This window comes from Chelon labrosus, assembly GCF_963514085.1.
Source record: "Chelon labrosus genome assembly, chromosome: 7".
NCBI lineage: Eukaryota > Metazoa > Chordata > Actinopteri > Mugiliformes > Mugilidae > Chelon > Chelon labrosus.
In genome coordinates, this window is record NC_140343.1 from 21145886 (window position 1) to 21158031 (window position 12146).

At 41.3% G+C, this 12146-nt stretch overlaps 1 protein-coding gene across 1 annotated transcript in view; it reads left to right on the forward strand.

Annotated features, from left to right (window-relative positions):
- The window catches only part of atp10a (ATPase phospholipid transporting 10A), a 33575-nt gene extending 23619 nt beyond the window's left edge, over positions 1-9956 (forward strand). The window contains exons 15-21 of the mRNA XM_084547866.1: positions 3012-3088; positions 4238-4363; positions 4483-4683; positions 6065-6145; positions 6271-6375; positions 8832-9019; positions 9268-9956. Of these exons, the coding sequence (XP_084403992.1) occupies positions 3012-3088; positions 4238-4363; positions 4483-4683; positions 6065-6145; positions 6271-6375; positions 8832-9019; positions 9268-9910 (1421 nt within the window). The 3' untranslated portion in view covers positions 9911-9956. The remainder of the gene's footprint in view (positions 1-3011; positions 3089-4237; positions 4364-4482; positions 4684-6064; positions 6146-6270; positions 6376-8831; positions 9020-9267) is intronic.
- The last annotated feature ends 2190 nt before the right edge of the window (positions 9957-12146 follow it).

The following is a 12146-nucleotide window of genomic DNA, read 5'->3' on the forward strand; positions in this document are numbered from 1 at the left end:
GCATTTTATTTTCAGAAATGACTGATACTGTATTCTGATAACATTGAAAAATATTTAAGGTACAGTAGTAGGCCTAAAAAATGGCCAAAGCCACTTAGCAAAATAAAATGACTGATACTGTTTTCTGTAAACATTGAAAAATCTTTAGTTGAGCAGAGATGTCGTCTGTTTGGTCATTTTTCAAAGTCTTTGAAGAGGATCCTATGCTGTATGTAATGACTCCTCGCTATGCTGTATGTAATGACTCCTCGCTATGCTGTATGTAATGACTGTGAAGGCCGGGTGATGCGAGGGGGAGCTCGTGTCAAATCGTTCAACACAACCAATTTGATCACCCACTTAAAAAACAAGCATCCCGAAGCCTACAAAGAATATGAAAAACTAGCTAATGCTAAGCAGCGGAAGAAAGCTACTGCTATCAGAGCTAGTGAGCGGAGCGCGAGCGAGCGAGGGGCGGAGCGGATGGAACTTTGGTGGAGCGCGGAGCGCTTGTTAATTTAGAGGCCGGAGCGGGCGCTCTGTTCCGCTCCGATACCGCTCACACCACCAGCCTGACGCGTGCCCAAATCCACCCAGAATTCATTTCTTCCTAATAAAACCAAAACCGTTCATTTTCAAAAAAATTGCCATGGCAAGATGGAGTTCGTGAAATATTTTAGAAAGGAAACTGATAGGGTTATTTCTCCCTCTTTTAAATTGGAGCGAGCGTGGAGCGATTTCGCTGCAGCGGGGGAGGACTTTTAGGTGGAGCGGGGAGCGAAATTGAGCGGAGCGGCCTGACGTGAATTTGAGCGGAGGAGCGGCCGACTGAACAGCCACCTGAGCCAGGAGCAGGACATTCGCACCGCTCAGCTCCGCTCACTAGCTCTGCACACACATCAAATACACAGGAATAATTATCGGCCTGTTCACATCGGCTCTATTTTTACACCTGACCGATACCGATGTGTAAAAAAATGACCATATCGGCCGATATTATATCGGCGGCCGATATATCGTGCATCACTAGACAATACTCTACTATTATTATTATACCAGCAACAACCTTTCACCTATTATTTGCCTCAGCAATAGTTGCAATAGAAATAGTAATTATTTCCCTTAGAAATAATAAGAAAATGAAGCGAATAAGCCGAATAAAAGGCCCCCTCCAATCCTCCAATCTGAAATATTTTTTTTTCTTTTTTTTTACAAATTTGACTTTCACTGTGAAAATAATACCTGTGACGAGAAAACGTCACTTTTATCTGCTTAGGAAGGGAAGTTTCACTGTCATTTTAGTAGTTTTGATCAATATTTACACATATATTCTGTATAAACAAGTCGTTTATTAAACCTTTTCTATGGAAAAACCTTAGAAGACAATTTCTACCATATTAGTTAGCCTAGTTAGTCAGTTAGCCTCTGAATTAACCAACAAATGTCTAATTGTTGCAGACCATGAAAGCAAAGAGCCGGCACTGTCATCAGCTGCTAGGTGATTAGCTCAAAATGGGTTTCAATGTTAAATCTGTGCAAAAGACAAACTCTGAATATCAAAAATTCTGTCTGAGGTCCCTTTACCCCCTTTACGTTTGCTATTAATATTCTTTCTACTTTAACTCTCAATAATAGATTTGCAAATCCAGTTTGCAAAATTCAAGTAGTCAGGTAGCTTTAGTAACACTACTGAATTAAATAAAGTTAATAACAGCCTCTAGTTGATAAAATCAGAGTAACATGGATGATATTGTCACTCTAGCTAAAAGAGCCCAACTGGCTATGGCATGGTGGAAATTTCTGACTACAAAAATAAGAACAGTGAGTAACAACTCTGGCCAAACTGATCGGCCACAGGCTTATAAGAAAATTGTCGGAAATCTTTATTTTGAGTAAAATAGTATAAATAACAACCTTAAGAGCAGAAGGTGGCCTTAGATGAGCCCCACTCTGCAGTGCAATTTAATAACATGTCCTGATAAGGGACCTCCCGGGTGGAGATGGTTTGAGGTGAGAGTGTCAGTGGACAGCTACGACCAGCGGGACAGGACCGTGTGATGGATGGAGGCCGCTGAAGGCAATAAATCTTCTTCACAGCTGATATTTTAATATGGTATAGCAGGAAAAGCACGGATGTATTGAAGATGGTAACAGTTCGGGAGAGGACTACAATAGGAGAAACACAGTTGGCTTAAAATTATCGAAATGAATAGGCATAGAAAGTGACCTAATCAAATAAAATTGTGACATTAAATTAAAATATCATTAGAAACGATATCTACTAGAAAATTAAAACTGTTCTGAAACAAGAATTTTGAAGAAATATCGTATGTGTAAAGAGGCCACTCTTTCATACTCTGTCACAGTTTAACCTTTTGAACTTTTGCATTTTTTTTTTTTTTTTTTTTTTTTTTAAAGCTACATTTGAAGACACAGTTAAGATTGAATAACTGCTGCAGTCTTGGTGTGTTTGAGTAAATTTAGTCAGACTGGGACACCATTTGCCAGCCTACAAACCTCTATTTGATTACTGTCTACATCTCATATTAATCTAATGCCATAACTGCGGGGGCAACAAAACCATCTTTGCCCACAAACACTCCTTCTCACTCCACCACCTGCAGTGACAAAATAAAAACTAGCTGCACTCTTCAAAGTGAAGTAAAAACGTTCTCATCAGGCACGACAGTAGGCTTTTTGGTCTCCCTCAAACATAGGGACCGCAGAGCTGGAGAAGGGCATTTAGTAAACAGCGCTGGATGATAAACGCACAGACGTGTTGCTACAGCTCAAGAATCTGATGGCCCTGTGAGCGCTTGACATTTTCTCCCCAAAAAGCAAAACGGCTCGGGGAAGCTGACACCATCACACGCAGAAAAGGCTGTCCACCTAATATCCTGTTATCAGCTTCCTTCCAGGCTGATCCCCTGCTGCTCCTGACTAGTTACATTTTATTTATATATATATATATATATATTTATTTATTTATTTTTTTCTTATTGTGAGACTTTTCTCCTTTTCATTATTCGCAGGTGATGGAGCCAATGACGTCAGCATGATCCAGGTAGCGGACGTGGGCGTGGGAATCTCGGGACAGGAGGGCATGCAGGTAAAGGAGAAATGTGGGCAGGATGTGGGACACTGATACAGAGACTGACACAGAGGGGAGCAGGGGGTGTTTTACAGTGGTTTGTAAAATCACAACCCAGTGTGAGAAATCCTGGGAGCTAGAGAATAGAAGACAAGGGAATGAGGGGAGTCACTGGCAGTCCTGAGCATAGTTAATGGCTTTTCATTACTCTTAAGTGGTAGTTTTAGCCCACACTTCCTCTAAATAGGATTGCCTGTGTTCTGCTGAGTCAGAAAGCCTGTCCTGTGTCCTGCAGAGAAGCAGAACACTTTATGGATGCTTCTGTTTGGACTCCATCCCCATCAGCTTCTCTCGCTGCTCTAAGGTCACAGCCAAGGTGGCATCCTTGGCAAAGACAGCAAAAAAAAACCTGTCGTCCCTCCCCCCTGGTGCTCATTCTCCTGTAGCACCCTGTTCCAGAGCGGTGATCTTGCATAGCGATGATAGAGATACCCAATTAATGTCCAGGGGAGGCTTTACCGGCGCGCTGCTGTGTAGCACATCTGTTAAAGCCTCGGTATCCTGTCTTTAACTGAGCCACTAGATTAATCACTGTTAATCAAATTTGCTCTTAATGAGACAGCGGTCACTCCTCAGGATCCCCCAGTGTGCTGGGACGCACATTTCTGCACTCGGGACGGCGCGTGCTGCATTATGATTAACACACCTCTCCTCTGTGAGGGAGCAGTCCCCACGTAGCCATTAGGAGGACGTTATTAGAGCGCGGCAGAAACTAAACGAGGCACCTGCTGTTATTTCTCATGTCCACAGATTATGTTGACAGTTTAGAGGTGTCGTAAAGGGTTAGCAGCGCCATTTAAGACTTAAGTAACAAAGCAGAAGCCAGGCTACAAGGAGGGTTTTAGATGTTGATAGATGGGCCTGACTGGATTCAGCCGCTTGTAGCCGTGAATCCCAAAAGGTGGTCGACTCATTTAAGGTTTATTGCTTTGGAAAGATTATACCCACTATAGATTCATTAAAAGGAGGGAGGGGAGTGTACCAGACACTTCAACTACTCTCATTCCATATTATCTTCTTGTGTCACGTGTATGTGTCGATAGTAGGAAGGAGAGACAATGTGGAGCAGGAAGGACCGTGAATGTTGGGTGCTGTGGTGTTTTGCAGGCGGTGATGGCGAGCGACTTTGCTCTCCCTCGTTTCCAGTATCTCCAGAAGCTCCTGCTGGTTCACGGGCACTGGTGCTACTCCCGACTGGCAAACATGATTCTGTACTTCTTCTACAAGAATGCTGTAAGCCACTTCTTCCTACTGTACAAATGGATCTAATGTAATCTACATACACTGGAATCATGTGTTTCCTTGTTCTTCTGCTGTTGGTCTAAACACGAATTCATCCCCTGTTCACATAGATGTTTGTGGCGCTCATCTTCTGGTATCAGTTCTACTGTGGATTCTCAGGTTCAGCCATGATTGACCAGTGGTATCTCATCTTCTTCAACCTGATGTTCTCTGCCTTCTCACAACTCATCACTGGCACTCTTGACAAAGACGTGTCGGCAGAGACTCTCCAACAACTACCTCAACTCTATGTGAACGGCCAGAACTCGGAGGTGCCTCCTCTTGTTGCAGTGTTAAGAACTCATCATAGCTTTCTACATAGTCTTGTATTTAATTATCAACATTATCCATAAATAGCTAACATAGTCACACCTTTATGATATGCAATATTTCAGTTGTACAGCTACACTGGATAAACAGTCCTGTCATACACTTAATATACAAAGGCAAACAAAACAAAACCAAAAGTATTTAGACTGAACTTTCTTTCTTGGCAAAAAAAAAACAACAACAAAAAAAAAACTAAACGTGAACTCAAGGTCCACTTAGTAGATTACTTATGAAGCTTCCTGGTACTTTTTATTTGTAATCATCAGCCTATTACTGATTCTAAGAGTTAGTTGGGGAATTAGCATTTGGAGTAATTACACTTGCTTTATATTTTGTCCATTTTTAAAGTATCCCAATCACTCTTTGATGGATTGCAGTTAAATTGGGTATGATACTCAGACAGCCAACAGACAGGTCTATCCAAGACTTCATTTAGAGCAACTACCCAGTCAAAGCTTTCACTTTCTCCATTTTTAAGTCAGTTCGATTCAGTCTTATTTATGCAACGTCAAATACAATCCAAATTGTCTCAAGACGATACCCCAGGACAAGCACTAAGGCAACAGAAAAAGTTCCTTTTAACAGGGAAAAACCTTGCAAGCACCTGATAAAGGCCAGCCTCTTCCAAAAAGAGGAAGATGTGACAGAGGAAAGGGGAGGGGAGGGCAAGAAGCGAGCAGCAGAAGCAAGCAGATAAATGGCATCCAGATAATGCAAACATGCAGCATGTAAACATGAAACAAACAAGAGCACGTGATAATAGATGATGCATGATGCATGGTAGGTAGGTTGTGGATTTGTTAGATGAAATAATGACTTCTGTGAAAGCCCTCACTGTTCATTTGGTTCCATAATCAGGTCTAACTTCCACTTTGTTCAATACTTTGTATGTTTTAAGTATTTAGTCATCGATCAAATGACTTTTCCCTCAGCCTCAGCTTTACTTTCTGTTTAGCTCCAATTAGCAAAAGCTAACTTAATAACATGCCACGATGGTAAAACACAAGCTGTGCACTGATAATGTTAACATCAACATATTTGTATTGTCATTGTAAACATGTTTGCCTGCTGATGTTGCCATCTATGTACTAGCATAGCTGTAGGTGATGGGATGTTGCAGAAAATGTTACGCCTGGTTCATCCTCTCTGTCTGGCAAAGTTCTGTTATAATGGCAGAGCTCCCTGCATAAAGGACTAAGATATTACTGTGTAGGATAATATGGGAGATTGCTTAATTGTGGCAATTGTCTTTATTTTGTGTTGCCATGTGCAATCTATATATCTCAACCTCTGCTAATGTTAATGTCTGGATTTGTCCTGCAGGAATATAAGCCATATATGTTCTGGATGAACATGATTGATGCCTTCTATCAAAGTCTGGTCTGCTTCTTCATCCCTTACTTTGTGAGTCAGCTTTTTTAATCATCAGCTCGTCCTCACTCATTACTTCTTTACTGCTGTTATTTACTCATCATTTCCACTGTTTGAACCTCCTCCTCTTCCCATTCTCCCCGTCCTTCTTCCCCCAGGCCTACGCTGACTCTGACGTTGATCTGTTTACATGGGGAACTCCCATCACCACCCTCACTTTATTCACCATTCTGCTGCACTTGGGCATTGAGACCAAAACCTGGGTAAGAACCCTGATTTCAGATTCACTGATGAAAGCTTAAAAGATTCAGCTCCGGGCTGCTTTGTTCACTGGTGTAAAGGCTGACAGGCGCATGGATATTTAACTCCACCTGATTAGATTGAATCAGAAAGCTCTGCAGCATCAGGGTGTGTAAATCAACTTGACAGCTTTTCTGCTTCTGTCCAGGCAGTCCACAGTCTACGCTACATTACAGCTTCCGTACACAATTTCACACTGAGAGCTCAAAATACCTGCTTATTTTATCTCCCACACATACACACACTTCACTGCTTTTATTCTCAAGGTATCCATGCGTGCCTCTCGTAAACGCCACAGCACTCTTGGTCTGGAGCCATTTTAAATGTATGACCTTGAATTGAATTAGAGTGTTTTTCCATTATGTTCGAGTCGTAAATTTAGCCTGACAAGTTTTTTTTTCCTTTCACGTGAAGAATATCCTTTTCACTAACTGCCCCCCCAGACACGAATGCCCCTCAGGAAGGGAAGCATTCATAGTGAGCAGCATTGACCATAGGTAAACACTTCCAAACCCTCCACTGACAGGTACTTCATTTTCTTGCTGCTCAGGAACATAATGCATGCATGATAGGCTGTGAAAGTCAATTAAAGGTATTTGAGGTGACAGCAGGCAACGCTCCTGTCTCTTCTCCCATACAGCAGCCATGAGGCTGTAATTAATTATGTGTGTCAGGACAATACTCCAGTAAGTTACTGTATAGCGTTCAGTCTGTCACATGTCAGATCGGCCAATCAGCTTTCAGCTGTATTTCTTTTTTTTCCTCCATATGTTGTATTTTGCTGGTATCTTTTATTGCATTCATTGCTTTTATTTATCTGCTTAGAAGAAAACTCTGGTTTCATAGAACCTACAATGGCATCTTAAGCCCTAATCACACGGGACTACAGTAGTTTTACCTTGGGACATCTAGTAATTTGTAATAACTGCAGAGGTAGTCTGTGATCTTAATCCTGTGCGAATAGGCCACGTCCTCAATTTGTAAAAAACATTATCACACTGCAAATTACCCACCCTATTTCTCCACAGAGGTCCTGTGTTAATACAAATTTTGCCTCTTGCCACTTAAGATTTTTGAAGATTTGGACAGCTGTTAGGGTGCAAAGATGAAGCGTCGCTGACCCATTCACAGAAAAGAGCTTGATACAATCAAACAAACAAAATCACGGAGGATGACATGCCTAGCAGCGTATTTAAATGTGGTGGATTTTTTTTACTGATGCATTTATGTGTTCATCAAATGGGTAAAGGTGGGGCTGATTTAAATACTAACAGGTATAAATACTAACCCGGATTAATCGTCTCATCGCATCATGTTTTTCTTTTTAAAAATACACTTTTTTTTATATTAATGCCGATTTGCAAAGTAACAAAAGCTGTCAAAAAGTGTAGAGGTTAATTTTATTAAAACAGACACCACACGAAATCCAGACCTAGGGGGGTAATTTCTACATCGCATGACATCCCCAGGTGAGACTAATCCTGTGCGAATAGGGCTTTAGAAACCTAACCTGAGCCGGACAGTCACACAGATTGGAAACAGTTTTATTTTTTTTGAAGAGAACACAACCAATAAAGCTGCATTAATCTATATTTTTCTATTGATTAGTCCATCAAATTAATCTATCTGTTGTCAAAGATATAATTCACATTAATGAGTTCAGAGAGAGAATCACCATCTCATCTTGTAGTCTCCTCAGCTCCACGCAGCTGTCTGCTGTTTAGTTGCAAGCTTAACTTACACATTTTTTTATGAACGATGCATGTTTGTGAATTTAGTGACTCTTTGTTTTATGATATACTTCTCTTGATTGGTGGTACAACATAGTGTGTCCACTAGGGGGCTGTGTCACGTTTAGTAAACCACCTGTTGGCAGTGTTCCTAGTGTCACTTTTCTTATGTGAACACACCTGCTGTCCACACAAGAAGGTGGACCAGCCACTTGGCAGCACACATACAGTTACCCGTAACACCCTACAATTGTGTTCTCACCAGCTTTAGTTTCAGCCTCAGAAGGCATTGTTTTTAGTCAAAAAGATGTTTGATCTGTCAGTATTGCTCCCATGAGTAGGATTTTTCAGTAACCAATAGAGACAACCAGATTATTTAGAAAAGAAAGCATTTAACTCTGCTAATGTTTATTATTGCTGATGTTCATTCCTTTGGGGTATCCGTATCAATATTATTTTACAGGATACACTTTGTTAGGTTGAAGTTGCCTTACAAAGTTTGTTCAGGTCAGTTGTATGTAGTTTCAGACTAGCTGACAAACAGCTAAGACCTCTTTCATTGTGACCTTGAATTGTCGGCGGTGATGTTGATGCTTTTCATGCACTGAATTACTACATTTCTAAGATTAATTATATAACCAAGTCAACATTTCTGTCCTATGACCTGTCTTTGTTTCCATCCCTTGTAGACCTGGATGAACTGGCTGTCAGTCTCCTTCAGTATAGCCTTGTTCTTCACTGTGGCTCTGTGCTACAACGCCTCCTGTCCCACATGCTACTCCCCCTCCAACCCCTACTGGACCATGCAGAGGCTGCTGCAGGAGCCCCTCTTCTACCTGCTCTGTGTCATCACGCCTGTAGCTGCACTTCTGCCTCGGTACACTGTTTTTGATTTGTGGATGAGGGAACACATAAGCCAGTTTCACAAATATTTACGATCCATGTCGGGAATTATGTCTGTTATTATTACCAGATCCCCGCGACTCTCCAGAGAACAAGCAGTTACAGAAAATTAATGAATGATTTATTACCAGATGCTTTTCATGTTTATCCCAAGAGCCTGGCATCAATCACTGGAGAAGTGCTGATATGTGTCCTGACGTCTGGCTCTATTTTGCTTTGCAGATATTTCTACAGGGCGTGTCAAGGCACGCTGTGTCCAAGCCCAGTCCAAGTTGGAAGGCAGTTGGATAAACTCCCCGCTGACATTCGCACTAACATCCTCAGCCTGAGCAGGGTCAAGGTGGGGTCTCCGCTCAGCCCTAAGCCTCCCTTCCTGACAGTCAACAAACCCTCACCCAAAGGTTGTGATAAAAAAGACCAGAGGAGCATCTCGGGCTTCAAGGCGTCTCAAGCCAAACAGGGGCCTGTCTTACAAACAGATGAAGAGAAGGGCCAGAAAAGCCCCACGAGGCCCACAGACAGTGAGAAGCAGCCCTCAGATCTGTACACTTTAGTGCCTTCAGAAATAGACACTCTTCCCTACACCAAAGACGCTCCTCCACTGTCAGGGGAGCCACAGCTTCCTTCCACCAAAGACTCAGAGTATCTCAATAAGACTTTAGAGCTATCAGATTTGAGTCTGTCCAGCCGGATCACATCCACACCTCTGCTCACACAGGCAGACAGTGTCCAGCTGAACCTGCCCCCTGACGGAGGTGTTAGATATATGAGGAACTCAGAGGAGAGACTAAAATCTGGGCACACCGTTGATCCAGTACACAGGACAGAGCGGGAGACAGAAGAGTCACTGCACACTACCTTGTAATGTCTAACCGTCTTAAGTATGTTACTTCAATTTGCACGATATATATATATATTTTTTTTTTTTTTTTTTTCTTCTTTTTTCTTTTTTAAATCTAATTTTATTGTATTTTTCAAGGAGATTATTTTATAAAAGATGCAAATAGGTACTTTATATTTTGGATGTAAAGCTATAGTACCTTAAGATGCTTTAACTGTTTGGGAGATGGAAGAACTGGACTATCTCCCTCTTTTTTTTTAATCCTGGAAAACTTAGATTTCACAAAGAAGCATCTCAGAACTTAATCGGGTTTCAACGGAAGGAGGAGCAGAAACATTCCACTGCTGAGTTATTTGGGACGTTATTGTCTCTCTGATATGGTACCCTGTTCGTTCTTTCAGCTTGGCCTGTGAAAACATTCAGACCTGGATCAGACACCACTGTGGCCTTCAATCACTGCTGGTATTACTCCTGAGGAGAGAAGTTTTATACGTCCCACACAGATATTGGGCTGTGAGGATCATCCCAAAGTTTTATAGTTAGAAACAAGCAAATAGTGGCATTGGTTCAGTATAGCTGGATTTATTTTTAAATGTCAAAGAATGAAAAGCGTGTTCATAGTGGTTGCACGGTGCATTCTGCTGAGTAATTACAAGAGCTGGTGACTTTAAACATAATTCTGCACCAAGAAATTTTTATTTCAGTCTTGACACTAACAAGTCTACCAGGAATTATGCTGTGTCTTTGTGTATGCACGCAAGTGTGTAGATGTATGTCTACGTTTATGTAGACAAGTTTAGGTTAGGGTCATAGGCATAGTTGTGCTGGTTGAGATTAGATTAGAGGCAAGGGAATGCAATAAGTCAATGAATGTCTTCACAGGTGTAGAAAGACACTTGTGTATGTTTATCCATTGACACCTTAGATCTCTTTAAACAGTGCTAGCCAGTTTCACACGTTATGTATCTGCATTCTCGGCTCTAACTGCTTTTTTGCCTAAAGTTTTGATGTCAGGATCAATATACACTTACTTGCCAGTTCATTAGGTACACTAGTGAACGTGAATGTGTTAGAATATAACAGCCCTGCATTAAAGCTTAGTTTCATGAAGGTTATGGCATTCAGCATTAGTTTAATTTATTTCATTGTGGAGGCTGTGGTTTGTAGTACGATTGACTGGATTGTATTGTACCAGATGTTTGTATTTTTTGACATTGAATAACATAAACACTTAAGTGTTTAATTTAGTCCAGTTTAACAGCATCACAAACTACATCCTCCAGAATGATCATACTGTTGAATCCCCACCTTTTTGACTCTGTTTCAGCATAAACTGAGGATTAGAACAGTCAAGAAGGAAGATTTAGTGCAGGACTGTTCGTTTTCACTGGTGTACCTAATGTTTTGGCAAGTGAGTAGACTTCCCATGTCTGTGTTAAATATGAAGCTACGTCTGGTGTCTGGAAACAGGGGAGACAGGATGTCTGGCTTTATGGAAACTAAAATCCACCTTCCAGTGTCTCTACTGCTAGATAAGGTATATCTGTACAGAAACTGGAGTCTTGTACAAGAGTCTTTAAAATAAAAAGCAGAATTTCCAATTGTCACTGCACACGACATAGAAGTAGTCCAGCTTGTAAAATGTTCTTGCACTTCAGTGTTCCCGTAGCTTAAAAAGTGACATATGATCAGGATTGGTTGGTTGTTACATTTAAACAGAACCAGACAAGATGTTTCCTCCTGCTGCTAAGCTAAGGTGACCACCGTTTGGCCTTAGCTTTATATTTAACAAAACAATGTGGGAGTGATAATCAAGTAAGCTGGAAATGGCAGACAGTTAGCTTAGACTGGAAACAGAAAAACAGCGGGCCGGCTACCAGCTAGCTTTTCAATAATGTTTTTCAAAACTGAAGTCTTACAAACACAGAGGATGTTAACTAACCAGTAAATCTGGACTCAAAGGTTCTGCCATCAGAGAAACACTGAGAAATAGTTCAGCATCTAATCCCTAAATTTTACCTCAGTTTTTCTTCACATTACATGCTCTAGCATGTTAATTAGTGAGCGATAGAGAAGCTTGTTGGCAGATTTTGTTATCTTTTGGGAAGAACACAGGATAGTCTTTATGCTAAGCTAAGCTAACTGTGGTCTGGGGAGCTTCATATTCAGCATACAAAGATGGGAGTGATATTGTTCAATGAAGCTAGAGCCAGCTGACAGTTAACTTAGCCTAAAGATGAGGGAAACGGTTAGCTTGGCT